Consider the following 19929-nt stretch of genomic DNA (forward strand, 5'->3'; position numbering starts at 1 on the left):
ACTGGTGAGATCGCAACCCAATTGCAAGAAAGCAAGATGTTGCACAGTTCTGCTACTCCAGCTGCAAGCAGGCTACAATTTAACACCATGACTTACATCCACCAGTTAAAAGAGCAGAAAGAACAAAACACGAAATCAATCGATTAGCAAACAATTTTATTGTTGCAGCTTTCGACCTACGTTTGAAATTACAAAGCACCAAGTTACCTGTCGATTCTTCGCATGGTTGCCATGGTCCTCCATTAATCAGTATGGGCAGGCACACAGTGACAGAGTTTATGGGCAGGTCAATGTAAAGCAAATACACTGTGTTTGACGAGGTGGAGTCAGTCTTTGCAGAATTTATGCAAAGGTTTTGTTCAGTCTGACAGAAACCATTTGGGACACGCATAAAGCTGACACAAAACGAAAATACTAATGCGCTCATGTACTGTTAACAGCTAATGACATACAGACATATAGAGTGTAAAAACATATTAGTCAACGGATGATGCAGAATAAATATTACGTTGCTGAATACACCGGAGTCATGGAGAACTGTGGCGGAGCACTCAGAGCAGGAACATGCGTGGATAATAAGGGTATGCTCGTTAAGGGCCGGGTGCCAGGCTGCGCTCCGTCACGTGAAGCCGTTAAGCGTCATCGCCCCCACAGAGGAGGAGGAGGGTCTTCCTGTAGTCCCCAGACGTGTCATTCTGAAAAGCAGACCCCAGAACAACCGTCAGCACGACGAATGACACCGTACCGATGTCCTCTGCATCCTCAGCACGTGTATTCTGCAACTTGCTCTACAACCACCTCTTAGTGAGGTCAGATGGTATGTTCCGCTATTACAAACAGATACACTGGGACAAACCACACAGACATGCTGCAGGTGTTTTAAACTGGAGTATCACATATGTTAACTAAGGACTATTTCACGTAGTGTGATCGATTACTACTGTACATAACAAGCACAATGCAAAAATTTCACTTAATAGCATCACAGTGTAGTATGGAGTGGAGTATTTTCAGGTTGGTTTGGTTATGATTGCTTGTGACCTTGAAGCTTGGTAATTGTACCTTAATCATGTTGTGCAGAGAGGTGGCGAACATCCTCCTGAAATGAGCCCTGATGTCCAGCATGTCCACCTCACTCCTGGACACCATGATGCGGATCAGGGTGCTGTCATCAGTGCCACCGCCCTGAGGAAGACACGACAACCCACACAATACAGAGTCATTACTGTGTGGAACAGCTTACTGGCAGAGACCTGTGGAGTGGTCAAGACCAGGCTTGACAAAGTGCTAGATATATCATAGTCTACAGGCAAAAAGGCAAGCCCAAATAGGATGAAAGGCCTATTCGCATGAAATGTGATGCTCTTGTGTAAACTAAATATCACACTTTTGTATGGTCTGTGATAACTTATTTTGACAATGTTAACAATGTTTGTCCTGAGACTACTATGTGTTCCTCCCTGAAAGAACAAATAGCAATATTTTAAATATACTGTATACTGCATATTTCAAAAACATATTTCAAGTGGCATTTTATGCAGCTTTCAAATAATTTGTTAAAAGGTTGCTCTGTAGCTCTTGTTTTAGAAATTGATAAGACATTAATATTTGCCCAGTTCCATTTTTCCAAATGTGCATTAAAAAGGATCTTACCTTCATGGCATAGTACAGGCTTTCTGCAAAGTAGGCTGGGACACTTCTCGCACATTTCACTATAGGAAGATTCATTTAAAAAAGCTCATATTAATGACCCTTCATCCCATACCTTTTAATTAGACATCTGCACAAAATGAAAGATATTTGAATTAAAAAAATCATCGCTTCCCAACTACTCTGGGTAAGAAAAAAACCTTGATATCAATAACGCCATGCATTATTTAAAGAACTTAGGTAGTTTTTAATGCTGATTACACTGCACAGAAATCTCTTATTTGAAAATATATTAAGCATGCCATATACAAGAGATACTTATAACCAACATGACTGGAACATTGACAGCTCTTACCCACAGCCAGGAGTAGATCCCTCAGACTTCCAGAAGTTTCTCTCTGAATACTCTCCTCAATTTCATATCCAGACAGTTTCATGTACTCTTCAAAAACTAGAGGGAAAAAATAAATAAAACATATGGCAGGGCAAAAGTGACTTACACAGCATAACTTACTTTACAATTTTAAGATTGCTCATCTTAAAGTAATATTACATTAAATTACATTTTCTGTGATATAAAAAAAAGTTCTTGTACCTTTGCATTTTTCCGAAAAACAATCTTGTCTCCCCATAAAAATGGGACTATGAGGTTTTTTTAAAAAAAGGTAACATAGAAACATACCTAAGTAAGTGATCCTTACACAAAATTCTCTTTTTATGAAAGTCTTAAAATGGGGGCTATGTCTTTTTGAGCATTGTGTTTTGCAGTGCACAGCCTCAGCGTGAGATTGTGAGGATGGGCGGATGAGGTGGAGAGCCAGGGAGAGCTGGTGAACACCGCGGCTATCATCACTCACCTTTCTTCAGGTGGGTGGCGCTCCGGTTGCCAAGGATGGTGATGAACTTATCCTCATCCGTGCCGTACTTCTGCTCCCCAGCAGCAAACAGCTCCTGCGGAGCAACACATTGAACACTAGAGGGCACCTGTCTAACTCACAGAGTACATCCACATAAAGAACGCTAGAGGGCTCTTCATACCCAAACAATATACAGAGAGCCCTGTTCTCTCCAGTACTTCCTCACAACCTTAGAAGGGGACATTTTTATCCACTAGAGGGGGTCACTACCACTCTTTTTGGAACAAAAACACTTCGGAACAAAACACTTGATAAATATCCAAAATCTGTTTTTGTTTTTCTAAAACCATACATGCAGAAATAAATGGCTATGCCTCATTTTATGCTCAGTATATTTGTCGTCATTCAGCCAAGACCCAGTTTTGACCCCACCAAGAGAATAGAGGCCACAGTGCTAGCCAATGACTGCTTCAGACAAAATTCACAAATAACCACATACCTGCACACGCTAAATTGGAACCACTGATTTGCATTTGAAAATGTGTACACATAGCCACAAGCGACATGAACTGAACGCACCGCACTGCACTGACAAGCATCACAATGACATCAGCCTCGAAGCCACTACAGCTACATACGCAACGAAAAGGATTTTGCCTGGCCCTTCCTGTTCATTGACTTAATGTTCACAGATTAACATCAACAGAATGACTGGAGCATAGCCTGATAGTATAAATATTCACTTATGTTGGTCTTGGGCTGGGGGGGTTTCGGCATTTTTTCATGTGTTAAAGATATGACTTGTGAATAGAAGTGTGTGTGTGCTTGTGTGTGTGTGTGTGTGTGTGTGTGTGTGTGTGTGTGTGTCATGCTCTGCTGTGCTTCCACTGAATCACTCAGGTCACCCGACTCGAGCACGCTCCTGACATCTCTTCCCACAGGCTCCGTCCGATGGCCGTTCAGAGAATGCAACAGGAGGTTGCATATGATTGCTTTTCGAAGATTCAATATTTGAAAATGATAATAATAATCTGTGGAGGAGGCCCGGAGTGCATGAATGCCATTAGCAGAGTTCTCCACAAAGCGATCTATATGACAAGTCTGTGTGTGTGTGTGTGTGTGAGTGTGCACTGTTCTACATAAGTGTCACAAATGCAGGCTGGGACACAGACCTGAGCGTCACTGTCAATTTTGCCTTCATCGACTCCCTGCTGCCTGCTGGCCTGAGGAAACAAACAAAGGAATGAATGAGTAAATGAAAAACAGCAGATTTTAACTGTTTTTGCACTGGCACCTTAGACAATCCATTCCCAGCCGCATAATCTGCACTGGGCATAGTTATGTCTATGACCAAGAAACACACTATACCAAAGGACCTACCAGAACCCTGGACAGCAATTTTTTAAAAGAATTTTTTTAAAGAAAGTATATTCAATGTCGTATATTAGAAATAAGCAGTCAAAGCTGCTGTATTTCGGCCAACTTGTCTGTAGACTAATTACATGTCTGTAGTATTCATCTAAAACCAAGAACTCGTCACAATTAAACGGAGAGCAAAGACTTCTAGGATGGCTTTGCCACTCTGTCAGTTTGGAGATCTCGTATCACTAATCAGTTTTTCGGATAGTAACAAGGACTTTTCATTATATTAGTGTTTTTTGTACTTATGGACATATGCTTTAGTTGTATTAAATGGCTCTGTATTACCTTACAGGTTGCTTCATGCACTATATTGTCTTGCACTTACAGTATTTGTATAGTGCACTGTATTTCTAATGGTCTACAAGTAACCCTGGATAAGTGTGCTGAGCAAATAATGGAAATGAAATGAAAAAAATAATATTCTTCCCTTTCCTTCATCTCCTCCCTGTATACAGCCTTCTGGTTTCCAGGATTTCACCTGCTTACGGCCTGTATTGTGAGCTAACAAGGACATTCAGGAAGGCTCCTTAGCGCGGACGTCATTACCACGGATTCTTTATACACGGACTCGGCAGTCAGCTCTGCACGCATCACACTGAAAATTCTGCCTCTGCCGTTGTTGAGGTGACAAGCGTTCTGATTTGCTGCCTCGTTATGAACATTCTTTAGAGGGTGTGGTCTGGAGCAGAACATCCACAGTCAGCTCAGGAATGCAGACAGCTCGAGAACCTCCTGTTCCCAACTGCAATCTCTTCAATGGAGGACGGAAGGAACATGTGAGCTGAATATATATCATAATGGAGTATCTGTGTCGTAACTGCTCTAAGCAAGGGCGGCAGTGTAGCATAGTGGTAAGGAGCAGAGCTTGTAACTGAAAGGTTGCCACTTTGAGTACCCACTGGGGCACTGCTGTTGTACCCTTGGGCAAGGTACTTAACCCAGAACTGCCTCAGTAAATATCCAGCTGTATAAATGGGTAAAAAATTGTAACCTATGTAAGTCACTTTGGATATGAGTGTCTGATAAATGCTAATAAGGTAATGCAATGGGGAATTTTACTGTCATGTTACTGTCATGTTAGCGTGAATTGATTGCACTCACCTGCAGGAGCACTACCATCATCCTCTTGAAGTGTCCAGAAGTGTCTCCGGTGACATCCTCCTCAAGGTCGTCATCATACTCTGGAACACAGCAGGGCATAATCACACACACACACACATACAGTGCCAGTCAAAAAACTGGACATACCTGATTAGGATAATGGGGAACATGCATTCAGTCTAGAGATTTTTGCTTGAATGCTTGAAATTTGTTTCTTAGACAAATATAAATCGTTGATGCCCATGTATGAATTTCTTTCAAAAAATATTTTATATATTTTTTGGCTACTTCAGATATACGAGATTTGGGGTTTTTTTGGTCACTGCATAATTCCATTTGTTATTTCATAGTTTTTGATGTCTTTTTTTCCTAATATGTGAACAAATAAAGTAAAAATAATGAATGAAAGTTGTGTACAAACTTAAGATCCAGACCTAGACCTATCCCATAGATAAATACTTTTAAGTGGCCAGAAGCCAATAAACCCAGTAGTGTTCATGAACAGCACATGTGGATGTTGTTGAGGGGCCGTGTGTGCCTACGCTTTCGCCCTGTGGCCCGGCGGGGCAGGCTCAGCCCTCACACCTGCGTCAGCACTCACCTTTCTTGTAGGTGGCGATGATCTCTCTGACCTGCTGGGGCGTCCTGGAGGCTAAGATCTCGATCAGCACCTTCTCATCTGTGCCTGCTCCCTGGAGACAACAATCAAGCCACAGTGACGGAGCCTTCCCAGCCAATCACGCGTCACAGTGTGGGCTAAGTGTGCTTTGACTGACTGACTGATTTGAGTAGGAATGTATTTACATACTGCATTCAAAACAATAATGGCACAGCAGAGAGAAAACCACTCCATGAGTTATATACTGAATTTATCTCTCTGCCATGAATTTCTCACACACACATACACACACAGTTAAGCAAGAATCATTTCCATATGTTTTAAACAGTGGTACTTTAGGCACAAGCAGTATCTGCAGAAGTCCAAGAAACACTTTTTATTACTCACCTTTATTGCGTTCCTTAATTCAGTTACATCATATTCAGTGGGAGGAGTCATAAGACCAACAATAAGCGTTTCAAACTTTCCTCCAAGCTCAGATTTTAAATCATCCACCAGGTCCTGAGAAAAGGGAAAAAAAACACATGTTGGCTCTCCCTCACAATAACTACATGGGAGTGAGGCTAATACAGGGGAACCTGTGCAATACACTGTCAATGAGACACTTAAAAATACAGGTGTCACAATAATTCTAATTATTCTTCTAATAATTCTACCGAAAGCGCAAAGGTCTTTTTACATAAAATAGTCCAATTGGTATTGAATCAAATTCTGTCCACTAGGGAGAACATAGAACAAGCAATCAATTTACAATTAATTAATGTAATTAGTTATTGGGATTTACCATTATGTACTTGTTTCTTTAAACATGTGACGTTAGTATCATTTGATTGACCTGTTTCAGGGTCAGCGAACCCAAGCATTTGATTTATTGCATCTCCAGGTATTAATTCTGATTCTCTTAACAGAGGGCGACTGATGTACAAGAGGCCAGCTACCACACCGTAGTGAAGAATGACCGCATTGAGCAGGGGGGACTCGATTCAAGAGGAGAGGAGTCGCGAGCTTCTTTCAAACCAGGTGTGACGAGACGAAGGCAAGCTACAGCAGCACAGTGTGGAAGGAGCTCAGCTCAGCTGAACAATAAACAGCATGAGGCCCGATGTTTGGCGACAGTGGACTCTGAGGCCTGGGCGCTATGAGTAAAACTGCAATTACTGACCATAGCACCCCTGACAATAACATCTGTAAAGCAAAAAATACTATGTATACAGCATATATGGATTGCGCTAAAATGAGCCAAACTGACTATTACAGTCATCACCTATTATGATGCTAGCGGTATCCCTTGATAAACCATACAGGTTATGAAAACACTACACAACACTCAAGATAGATGGACAGCTTGTGGTTTGTGCGTGCTTAGGCCCAACCCACCCTACACACAGACACACACACACACACATAAACATACAGACAGACACACACACACTCCCATACCTGGAGGGCATCCCCCTTTTCCTCAGAGCCTCCAGAGACGCCCTCCACTGCCGATCCCCTATGGCAGCACTACCTAACAACACTGGATCGGCAGGCTCCTCCCGACACATTGACTAATGCACACGGCAGACCTGGGCCCAGAGGCTCCTCTGAGTAAACTCAGGCAGGCGAGCGAAGCCCTCTGAGAACAGCCCGTTTCCATTTATATTGACGCGAGACGAACCGCGAGGACGTGCTCAAATCGATAAGATTCACCGAGGTCACGTTTCCTCGGGGTCCCTCTCTGATTTCCGAGCGCAGTTCTACAATCGCCATGGTCCGCATGGCAGAACTCTTGACTGCTGCCTGGAGACTGGATCTCAATCGCCATGGAGACGACATCGCACATGCGATAACGCTGCAAGCGTAATCCCCACCAGGTCCCACACCTGTTTTCGGGTTTTACAGAGACCCTTTTTATGCATCCTCACGCACATCAAAGGAAGAGACGTGCTTTATGAAAAAAAAAAAGGATACACAATTACAATTACAATCATAACGTTATTACGTTACTTTGATACCTTAGAGTCAATTTCATGAGATGTGTTCATTAAGTGACACACACTACGTGTGTTGAGTGTGTAGTGTAAGTAGATGTTTATTAACTTACACTATGGCAGTGTAGCAGTAAGGAGTAGGGGCTCATAACCAAAAGGTTGCTGGTTTGATCCCCCCCAGTGGGGCACTGCTGCTGTACCCTTGATCAATGTACTAAAACCAGAATCGCCCCATTTATATAACCAAGGTACATGAATGGGTAACATATAAAAACTGTAACCTGTGTAAATCACTTTGCATAACAGCGTCTGCTAAATGACAATAATGTAACGTAATGTGAATGCACATTCACGTCTTCAGGTGCCGTTGTGCTCCATGGAAACCGCCAGGCTGTCTCCTCTTCCTCTCACCTTTCCATGCAGGGTCTTGTAAGCGGCCTTAATCTGCTGCCTCTGAGCGTTACTGCGGGCAGTCAGCAGCTGAAGGATGGCGTCTTCATCCGTTCCTGTCGAAGCAGCAAGGACAGGAGAGTGAGACCAGAGACCAACACTCCACAATACAACACACAAAGAATGGGAATTATTAAGACAGCTACCATAGCGAGGTGCTCCACATCCTGTGAACGTTTCAGAAACAGTATTCAATAAAACAATCTCCCAGACTGAGGGAAATATACTAAAACTAATCCTTCTTTGGTTGTAAGTCAAGATCATGACCCACTTCAAGCGTATGGTAGCAATATTCTTCCACTATACTTGTTGACTATGCTATTCAAAAATGCTGGTTCCACAACGGTGCAGCTTAAAAAAAAGCTTGCTGGTCATTCCAACAGGTCAGCCTTTGTCAATGTAAATAAAGGCTGGATATTGGCCTTTTCAGATGGGTATGGTGAGCGTAACCCCCAGTGACAAAGCTAATCAGCACAGCAGAAGAGATAGTGAGTTTCCAATCAATGCCTATCACCAACTCTCCATCAGAAGGCTCATCACCCATGACATCACTCAATGCTGTGACACTGCTGCCTCTCCCCCTCAATTAGCAGAGACAGTCCTTCTCAAACACTGATCATTAATCATTACTCTAGTTTCAGCTCACATTAATGCTTTGCAACTATGCTGGAAATAACAGGTTTTTAATAAGCAGGCTAATTAAACTGATTCTGAGGTTCTGATTTTGTGTAAAATATTACCAACCGGACTCTGTGAACAATTTGGGCTGGCACACTCCATGTGACACAGAGGTCAGGGAATTGGACTGTGACCCGTTTGGACAAATGGGATCATGTACAGCAGGGACAACAGCCTCCTCAGCATCACACATGAGCAGGTTGAATAGGCGCCTTGCAGTTATTTAAAAACAAGTCTAAAAATATGCTTTAAAACTGAGACCCACTGTTTGTTTTATATGTCAGGTCAGCCTAGCCTCAGTGTAAATGACAATAATTCAGCCACAATTTATAGCCAAAGGTGTCATCCTACTGCAAAGTTTGTAATTACCGCCCACCTCCAATGACGGTAATATCCTGCAATGTCTGACGTTTTTCCAGGATGGTATGAGAATAGGAACATTTGGATTTCACCCAATCATACTGGATAAGACTCGCCACTCAGCATAAAAAGGTAAGCCATCTTTTTCAAAGCACTGCTTCCTGAATATGAACACTGCTGATTAAATAGACTGCAATCACTTCGCACAAATCTGTGACTCTCTCAGGTTGAAGAGTTTCTGTGAAATTAGTTCACGCGTAGGCATTCTTATTCAATCTCATCACTAGCATGCCTTGCCTTACCAAATCAGGCAAATTCAATCAAGAGTTACCTTCTTGTAACATCTTACACAATATCTTACATTCATGGTGCAGTGTGAATGTATGAAATAAGCTAAACTGGGCTACACTGGGCTAAAATTTGTTACCAGAGTAACTGCGGTCACATTTAAGAGGCCCTAGTCACCATCAAATCAGCTGACCCAATAAGTCTATGACCATAAACAGCAGCCCTGTGTTAGGGTAAGCACTGATCATACTTTATCCAGGTGTGACTAAGCACACCAGAGGGAAAAGTACAGTCACAGAGCATCTTTCAAAGGTGAAGATGGGCAGCCGACAAACTCTTCACTGTGTATGCACAGTATATATGAATGAGCAATACGTTTTCCTTTGCATCACTGAAATATGAGCACAAAATACACAGTAGTTATTATTCTCATTGTGCCAAAATGAGCACAAAACACATATTTTGTTCCTCTGTTTATGATGCAGCTGATGGATGATGCTCAGTTCCAACATGCGCAGCATGCAAAGCGATGTATCAAGGCAAGGACATGTAAAAGCTTATTTTCCAGGTGCTTTCTGATGTGCTGTGGAGCTGTGCAGGGTACTCACCCAGTCCTTTCATTGCCTTGTAGAGGGCCTCTGCATCGGCGTTGACATTGAAACTGCCGTGGGGCTTCACGGTGCCTTTGTTGGCCTGCCAGATCACACAGGGTAGTCACACACACACACACTTATTGATTGTGGTTATAGTTCCCCTTTCTCAAAACGTTTGAGAAGTCAGTTTTCTGACATCAGAGGAGTGCAGACCCACAGTTCGGCAGACAGGTTTAAAAAGAACGCCAGGGGATGCTGTAAAGTCCCCCCCCCCCCCCCCCCCCCCGCCACCCCCCCGACAAAAATACTACAGACATTTCCTGAATTTGATTGGAAAATTTGCAGCCTACATCAGAAACCGTGAGACAGACAGACAGGCACGCAGACAGACAGACAGGTTTACACATGCAAACATATTAGGCAGCACCATTTCCTGGTGTTTACAGTTTTAGAAGGAACTGGATGTTGGATATTAAAATTTGCACATGTGCAAACCCAGAGGCAGACAAACATCACCACAGGATGCGAGACAAAGAGGAGCTTTCAGTGCTGGCCTACGCTCAGGAGGGAAAGCGGTTTTCTGCCAGTTTCTTTGCTTGGCTACACACCAAATAGCAATATTTCATCTGAAACCAGAGACTACGGTCACATGATTCTCAGCTCAACTCAGTCACACGACACAAGTAATTCTGCTATTGTCCAGCAGAGGCGAGAAATTAAATTTTTATGTACCCATGAATAGTGTCACTTCCACTCCCATTCCCTGGCTGACTTACTCTAAATACTCATCATGACCTGTGCTATGATGCGTTTATGATGTGTGCTATGACGTGACGTGTATCAAGTGTCACACTTTCTGGGGCTACTCTACATCCAGTTTTATAAGCGCAGATTGCAACAGGTTGAAACTGACATTACAAACATTACAGAATTGCGCAATACAGTGACAAGTCTACAGCTGCATTAGACCTCCCTCCTATGCAAATCTAACACTGCCAGTATGTTTTGAATACATGAATATTTAAAGTTGTTAGCATGGCATGGAAAACACCTATAATCTACATGTAGTACAGACAGACACATAAAAACTAAGGTACAACTACTGAAAACAGTTTATACAGTTCATATTATATATGAGGATGGCATACGGTTTGGCATAGTGGTAAGTAGCAGGGCTTGGAACCAAAAGGTTGCTGGTTCAATTCCCCAGTGGGGCACTGCTGTTGTACCCTTGAGCAAGGTACTTAACCCAGAACTGCTTCAGTAACTATGCAGCTGTACAAATGTAACCTAAGTGGCTCTGGGTAAGAATGTCTGCTAAAAATAACAATAAGGTAAAGTAATATTATATTTCAACATCTCAACTTTGTGGAAGAAAACGAATTGAACAAAAAGACCCAAAGGTCCACCTGGGCATTTGCCTAAAGGATACAGTTTTTTTCTCAAGGTGGGTCTTCGTCAGGACAGGTATGTTTACGCATTAGACTGAAACATTGCCCTATGTGCAGTACTCAAATAACTGTCAGGGGCACACAGTAATCAGGCATCCAGTTCATTCTGTTATGCTTCTTACTCTCCAGCATCTGGCAAATATAGTGTACGATTATGATTTCACACCTCTAATAAAAAAAAATGCAAGGCTTAAGATGATAGCAAGCCAGGTGCATGTACTGAACACAGTCAGGCCACTATTAAAGGACAGGGGGTGAATGACAGGGTGGCAGTGTAAGAGCTGGGCTTGTACCCCAAAACTTGCAGCTACAATTTCCCTGAGGGGAACCTTAAACAACGTACTTCACCTTATTTCTGTCAACACAAATAATGGTACTAATAGGTCAGATAATAAGTATGTTGTCCTTGGATATGGGCATTAAGAAAACAAATGAACATAGAATGGAGGTGATTGGCTGATGTCGCAGCAGCATGCCACTATTAGAATGAATTAGAATGAATGGGGAACACGATATTCTCCCTGCAACTCAACCACATCAATATGGTACAAGCAATGCTATTGACGAAACACACCCCAAGGCCTTAGTACACAGTTACCACACCAGAGGTAATGCAATAGTTTTTTCTTTAATTAGCCCAACGAGAATCTGACACAATGGGGAGCAGTGATAAGCACAAAATAAATTTTTTCAGGGGAATGGCTCATTAAATGCACCTAGTTTCTCATGATCCCCAGCACCCTAACATTTATTACAGCGAGAGGAGCAATCTCAGTGGGATATGGATTGATTCTCAGAGAACGCGCTGTGTCCAATAAGCTGAATTGAGTATCAATGAGCATAGCTTCACCAGTCTCCACCTATAGAAAAAAAAGTCAAAAGGCTACACCATAGATCATAGGGATCTTGACTCTTTCAGACAAACTTATTAAAATAATGAGGAGCACCAGCAGGTGGTAACACTATAACCTTTAATAATGCAGACTGCAAATCATATTTATATTGATTCCAAGCAGTTGCCGACACAAGATTGTAGCATTGATCTCTAATAGTGCTCAAATGAGCACAGTACCACACCTGAATCACAGAAACGCACACACTATGCAATAGAGGGTATCTGGCATTTTTCCAGATCTAGCCATCCCTGTTGAGGCCTGAAATTAATTTCTTTGGTTCTAATGAATCCCAGGGAAAGCACTTGACTGGACATATAGAACCAAGCATTTACCACACCACTGGTCCCTATGAGACAGATATAAAAATATTCAAAACATCAAACAATCAAGCTCTTTCCCTGGGTTTAAATTTTTCACATAACCACTTGAGATGCCCTTTCAGCTGAGTTCTCAACTGACATGTTGGTTATATTATCATAGTACCAACTGTGCAGGAAGGCATGCAAAATTTTGTACAATCCATTCAGCACACCAGCTGTTACATCTGAGTGAGCAGAATTTAGGAGCTCATAATTTTCAGCCTCGGCTTTTTAACTACAACGGTTTCCACTGGGCTCGGTGCAGTTTTTCCACATCGCTGCTCGAGAGCACACTTCTAATGGAAACATGACCGCTGTCTCGTTTCAAAAACCTTATTTAGGGGCCCCAAAAGCCACTAGCCAGAGTTAAACCGCAGTCATTCCTCTCTGAGGACGGCGTAGGTATTTCAGTCATCCAACAGAAAAGGCAGAAGAAGTGCTTCCCTAAACCACACTGTGACAATGAGGATCCCTGTTTCGCGTATGTCCGCAAACATCGCACAGCTTGATTCATCACCACGAGATACCAGATTTAATTAAGGCCTTGGATCACTCAGCAATGTTAATCGCAATTTTTAAAACAAGGAGGGTGGACGAAAACATTCAAATGATGGTGATCCTTGCATTGCTTATTTGTAATGCATACCAAGAATGCACCTCTCCTCACAGTTAATGACAATGCACACAGCAGTTAAACTGACAACAACCAAACAATACAGAAACTCCACACTCTCACTGAGAAAGATTGACTGATTATCAGTACACCATTTACAGCTTGAGCCTTGTACCTTCTGCTCACACCAGCTCTGTGATGACTGCTCTACGCTTCCTTCCTGACACCAAACATCACTAACCATATTTTCCATGAATGAGCGAGCTGTTTAAACATTAAAATGGAAATAAATGCATACAGAAGGCAAGGCATACTGGACATGCAGAAAAGCAAAGAATTCAAATTCTTTTCCGCTGAATATAATCCATGAACTTCTCAAGCATGTGTTGATTTGCTGTTGAATTTATCTACATGAGCAGTACTCAATATGCTTTACAAGTCCCTTTCTCAAGATGATATTCTTCCGTGTAGTTCAGTTTCATTTAGCAATAAGCTTTTCAGTGTGGTATAGCTGTCAGGGAACTGGACTTGTAACTCTAAGTTTGCAGGTACAAATCGTAGATGAGACTCTGCTGTGTGACTGAGAACGAACTCGACTTGAACTGCTCCTGTGAATATCCAGCTCTTCTAATGGGATAGGTAAAAATGGATGTTATTTAGGTTACTCAGCATGGTCGCAGCACAATTTCACTTACTATTAGATGGGAGTGCTACCATCAGGCACCAGTCAGGTGTTATCCTCAGTATTACCAAGTGCAAGGCACTCTTTCAGTGCGTAAATTCTTCCTCGTCCCGCAATCTTCCTCATTCCAAAGGGCTGCTGGGAGGAGGGCAGCTAGAGGAATGCAGCAACCCTATCCCAGAGAGAAATCCTTACACAACCACACATTCCGCCTTGTTTGGGACACGAGGATAAGAGCGTATTATCTGATAGCAGCGGGAGCAAGAATGTGGAAATCACTGATGTTTGCATGTCGTGCGATGAGTCATCCTTGCCAACTGCACACAATGCGCAGGGCGGGGCTGCTGTATCCTCATGACAGAAAAACGAGGATTTCCCATAAGCTTCCAGCTTTTGCCAGCCACGGCCGGCTCTACGACACAATAGCCTGAAACGGCAATGGGAGCGTGCTCACCCTGCTCAACCAAGCTTCCTATTTGCACAGCACGTTTTCAGCAGACTTTAGTGAGCTGGTTGGTGACCTCAGTCTGCTGTTTCTCACAATATTGATGCAGTTTAGGCACAGACAAACAGCATTACGACATTACATTTCAGGGATGGAAAAGACAACTTCTGTCTGACTTTGTCCTCTCTAAACCCATGGAATAATTTTTCATGTCGTTTTTATACCACATCATCCAAAGTCAAGAGTGACAGGGTGAATTTGCGCACAGCTGTGTTGTTTGCAGTGTTACTTTCTGGGCCAATGTTTGCTCTGCTGTCATTAACATCCGACAGCAGACGCTAAAATCCCCCGCCCCACCCATGTTCCCAAGGAAGAAGTAAACTATGGTTTGGCCTGGCTTCTCCCGGTATAATTACTCCCAGCAGTCTCGGGGCTCCACGTGGAAACAGCCGGAGCCATGAGTAAGAAGGCCCCTCCCTGCATGGCCCGTAGCCCACGCGTGAGTCATGCACACTCAACCCCTCTCCAGCCTCAGGCACCGTATTACACTATGAGGGAAGGGACCCCCCGAACACATTCCAGTGAAAACTAATCAAGAAAAAATAATAAAGTCATGTGCAGCACGCATCTTCCCCACGGTGGTTTGTCATGTTCCGTCTTAATCAGGTACATGTGAGTAGTTAGCGGTCCTGCATTTTTAAATAAAAAGTAGATCCATTTTGATTAAAAGATAGTAAGGCGCTAACATTCACTTTCTTAGTAAGTTCAGGTTTTTCTGCAAGCACATCTCTAAGACCAACATACTTTCGCAATTTAGTCGGTCTTTCCAAAATACGTTAGGGGCATTTCTACTGAATATATTTAATATTGTATAACGTTTTTAAATTCATCATTCGCAGTCGTATTGTCCCCTGCACATAAACATAATTTATGGTTCGCTGGTGGATTGACTTGTTCTTAAGTGCCTGGAAAGTATCAGTGGGCGTTGTCCTGGTAGTACTCGAAATTACAACAGCATATGTAGTCTACACTACATAAAACTTAAAACAAAATTGGTATATATGTGTCTGTATTTTCGCCGATAAAGCAAACGGGAAAACCGTTTCGAAAAATGGAATGTTACTTACCATTGTTCTATATTCTCTACGGTGAAACTTGCGCTGGAAAAAAAAATACAAAAAATATATACATATTTCTAGGGCAATCACTTGCATTGTATACATTTCATCACATAAAGTGGGCAAGAGTAATTTGTACAATTACACAAAGTTAATTAAATAAATACTTTTAACCCAAGGCATTTTCATTCCCCGAAAGCCGGTGAGTGCATTCCAGTAACGCAAATTTATTCATGACTTCGTTCATGTCTAGAAGCGACGTACGCGCTTGTCAAGTACATCTTTTGAACAGATGTCGCTACCTATGTATGCACAGGTGATTAATCACCTGTAAGAATATGGACTGTCCTCGTACTTTATTCCAGGGTCTCTGATCTATCGTTGCAGTGAACAACAGACTTACCTAAAAGTTTGGACCTGCGATGTACTCCAGCCCCAAAGACAAGGCACAGAATGCAGCCTTCAGAGTTAGTGAAGTAAACTTCTTCGTATTCCGTTCTTCTGACAGCCACACCCTAATGAGTACATACCGTGCGCAAAGCAGACATGAAGTCTGGGAAATGTCGTTTTAAGGGCAAGAGGCAGCGTTTGGGATTTAATTAAATACCCAGGGGCAGCATGAGTTTATTTTGAACCAGAAGAGTTACTTATGTCTAGATGAACACAGTTTATAGTGGAAAGCATTTAATCTGTAACTGCAAGAGCATCTCACAGTAATAGATCACAACAAATTAAAAAGTCTTATTGTGTGAGAACGTTGGATGCATTTCATTTGTAGAAACGTTGAGTCCCGTTGTTGATTGCAAGTGAATGTAGAACTGTAAGAAAATAACAAATGACTTTTACTTCGTGAGAAATGCTAATGTAACTTATATATTATAGCTACTATTAGCCTACAAAATACCAGTAGTGCATAGCATGCTGCTAACCCACAGAGATATATTGTACACATATCGTGTGATTCCTAACATTAAAACATACTGAACAATAAAATAAACATGGCTCACATTAAGGGTTGTCTGTTATTGTGAAATGTCCAGTGATTAGACATAGGTCAGAGAGAAGTATAATTTTAACTATTCCTGTAGCAATCGTCCATGCAACATACTGACTCATAGGTTTTAGTTCCTCTCTGCTTGCCTTGTGATTTGTGATTCCTCAAGGCCCAGAACCAGGAACCAGTCAAAAGCAGTGGTGTCTCGTCAGCGGTTAATTTGAATAGGGAGTTGGAAAGCTTAATCTTTACAAATCAAAGTTCTCAATTCACAGCATGGAGACTTCAAATTCCAGCTGAATGGAAGCCTTTAAATAGTTGTTAGCAGCCACACATCGGTTATGTTATCAGCTATACTCACACACCAGTGAATTTATCTCCTCCTAACAATTAACAGAACAACTCAGCTGGGCACATCCACTTAACATTACATTTAAAAGGCATCTTATTGTAGATGCTAATTGCTGTGCAGCTATGGGACTCATTTCTGTGTAAAATTGTCAACTCAAAATTCTTAAAAACTCTTTCAACAGAGAAGTAAGTAAGAGGTCATTCCTTGTCAGTGCCACGTTAGATCTGAATTGGGACAGGATGTTGGTCACCAAAAGCTCCCCAGAATGACTGAAATAATGTAATTCAATAATATAATAAAATAATATAATCCAACCTTTTGATGTTCAAATATTAAATAGTTTTGTCAGACCAATAAAAGAATCACACAAACCATTTGAACAGTTATTGACCAATTCATTGATTGATCAGTTATTTTTTCATAGCTGTGTATGTGTATGGGTGGGATAGTGGGTGTGCACACAGGCATTTGTGTCCATACATGTGTAAATACACGCTTGTTCATGTCACTGAAAATCAATGTTAGACTGCTTATCTTGGGTGTGATGTCCCATGACTCTATTTTCTCATCCACACATTATACACAGAATCAAACCCCTTACTCTCTGTTGGAATCTTGGCACAACACCCCCTGACCACCAATCCCCACGCTCCCTCCCCACCCCAGAGAGAAAGCTGCTCTCAGATATTTTTGTTTACAGAATAAAATGATGTTCATGAGGCAGCACTGATGTAGGCATTAATCAGTCACCCTAGAGTGATATTACAGAGAGCTGCGAAAATAAGCAAATAAATGACTTCTTGTTTCATGTTTGGAAACAAATCAGATTAAAGAAAGGAATGGTTTGAAGTCATCCAATCTATGCCTTAGAAGGTACCAGTGCATATAGCAGGTCAGGGTCACACTCCAAGGCCTCTTCCTCTTTTCTTGCTTCAGCATTCATCTCACAATGTTGAATCTTTCAGGCTTGTGACCATCCCAGGCAGTGTCCCACGGCCTTCACCCCTCACCCCCATTTTCCGGAGAGAGACACAGTAGCCCACGGGAATGACGTTGGTGCAAGTGAGCAGAATACTCAGGGCTGAAGCAACACACCGGTGTGTCATACTCACCCGTCATCTGTGGGTGGCTGAGTTTCTGTTCCATTCCGGCACCGGGTATATGGATTTACATCATTAAATTCACCACAGAGTTTACCTACGATGATCTATTTTTTTTTTGTTTTACAACACGAATTTTCCAATAATGTTGAATTCTTGCTGTAATCAGTTTTTTATTAACACAGTGTTTCATTCTTTGAGCAGATAAATACTATGGCACACGCAAGCGGTGCAACCATTCTCCCTGTTGGAACCCACAGAATATTACACATATTGTAACTGTGTTCTCATTTTCTATCTTGTGTGATTACCTTCTTAGTTATGTGTCCTACATAACTAAGGCATACAACATAACATTTGTACCCAGCTTGTGATAGTTATCCATTCCCATTTGGGCTACTAAGGCATTAGCAATGTTATTACATACCGTTCCCAATAAAGTACCTGTGATGTTGCTTGGTAAGGTGGTTATATGAGCTGCTCCTAGCCCATAATAACCTTATTTTCCCCTATGCTTAGGACATGCATACATGCACACATCCTTTACGGGATGATACTAACTGTTTCTGCAGTAAAGGATGATGTTGTCAATTAAGCTATCCCAGACACTCCTTTAACACTGCCACATTAGTCCTGTACTCCGAGCCAACAACAACTCCCCTTGGTTTCGCCGGCGTAAACACTTTGTAATCACATTGAGTCCCATCAACACCGTTCCCATGATCAATTACACATTCACCAACAGAGCCATTTCTTCTCCCTGATCTCTGCACTTAAGCGTACCTAGTCAATTTAATCGTAGCCTTAGGCCATGTTTGTACATTCAGTTCACATAGTCAGGTGTGTGGAGGGGTTATCCTATTTATGTTCAGATGGGTTTTTAAGAGGGGTTGTATCTTTTCACTGTTTAAATAAATTAACTTCAACCTTCCCACTCCTCCCTACAGGACATTGCATGTCTCCTAATCTGGTTTTCCCATTTTTGATTTACATTTTACCCACAACCCCTGGTCCATTGAGACAGTGGACAGATTCCAATCCTCAGCTCTCCCTTTTGCCACGGTTCCCATAGGTCTGCACAATGGTAAGGCCGATCAGGCCCTACAAGATGCATTGTGTATTCATGACGCTAACTCTCCCTAGGTGTGGGACAGATCACCCAGCACTCCTGCAGAGGCCCTGGGAAATATTCTGCTCCTGGCGGTCAGGCCCTCTCCTTCATCTCTTCCCCCTCTCAGTAGCGTTGTGTATTGCAGCCAAGAATTTGTGGAATCTTATCAACCTTTCAGTGAATTTTCAGTGGGACTTGGGTTTGGCCTGTACATTTCCAGTGGGTATGTCTCTTCGCAGTGAGTAGGATCACACCAGTCAGTGACATGTCTGTCAAACAATGTGTTTTTCCACTCTAAGTGCTATAATTTATCTGAGGACTCTTAGATTTTATTTGTGCATATCAGCATCTCAGAGAGCTCTTCTTTTTCAGGGCAGAGCATCATTGGTCTGTAAGTCTTGTATCTATTTACTCATGTCTCAGAGGAGTATAGCTCTCCTAGATTTTGAACAAGTGTGTCATTTTCTCATAGGACCTGTCAGTTTCTAGAGATAGTATGTACTCTCTTTCTTTCAAGTCTCATACCTGTACATTTACGTCTCAGAGGAACTACACAAACTTGCATTGTGCAAACCAGTGACCAGCCACAATGATTGCTATCAACAGCTAACTCATGAATTCTGGCTCATGGCCCCACTAACGTGCACTTACAACATGCACCTTGCTTATATAACCTACTCTCATCTTTCCCACATTATGAACATTGATTGTCTAATTGAGAAGGTATTAATACAATAACTACCTGTCTAATCAGGTACCTGACCAACTAGTCTACAGTTACAATTAAAACATGCTCATGCTCTTAAGTCTGACA

At 42.1% G+C, this 19929-nt stretch overlaps 1 protein-coding gene across 1 annotated transcript; it reads right to left on the minus strand.

Moving 5' to 3' along the window:
* Positions 1-149: 149 nt before the first annotated feature.
* LOC118769553 (annexin A5-like) lies at positions 150-16058 on the minus strand. Its single transcript, XM_036516681.1, has 13 exons — positions 15962-16058; positions 15568-15600; positions 10010-10094; positions 8037-8131; positions 6037-6150; positions 5632-5722; positions 5031-5110; positions 3680-3730; positions 2508-2601; positions 2006-2101; positions 1654-1712; positions 1063-1185; positions 150-695 (listed from the first exon to the last, which is right to left on the minus strand). Exons 2-13 carry the CDS (start codon positions 15568-15570, stop codon positions 633-635), a joined length of 954 nt encoding a protein of 317 aa, XP_036372574.1. The 5' UTR covers positions 15571-15600; positions 15962-16058; the 3' UTR covers positions 150-632.
* Positions 16059-19929: the final 3871 nt, after the last annotated feature.

The sequence above is a fragment of the Megalops cyprinoides genome, chromosome 22, assembly GCF_013368585.1.
Source record: "Megalops cyprinoides isolate fMegCyp1 chromosome 22, fMegCyp1.pri, whole genome shotgun sequence".
NCBI lineage: Eukaryota > Metazoa > Chordata > Actinopteri > Elopiformes > Megalopidae > Megalops > Megalops cyprinoides.

Excerpts from the sequence above, each read along its gene's own strand:
- LOC118769553 (XM_036516681.1), bottom strand. Across the intron at positions 8,132-10,009 it reads CAAGGCAATGAAAGGACTGG|GAACGGATGAAGACGCCATC; the intron begins GTGAGTACCCTG and ends CTGCTTCGACAG. Across the intron at positions 2,602-3,679 it reads AAATTGACAGTGACGCTCAG|GAGCTGTTTGCTGCTGGGGA; the intron begins GTCTGTGTCCCA and ends GTTGCTCCGCAG.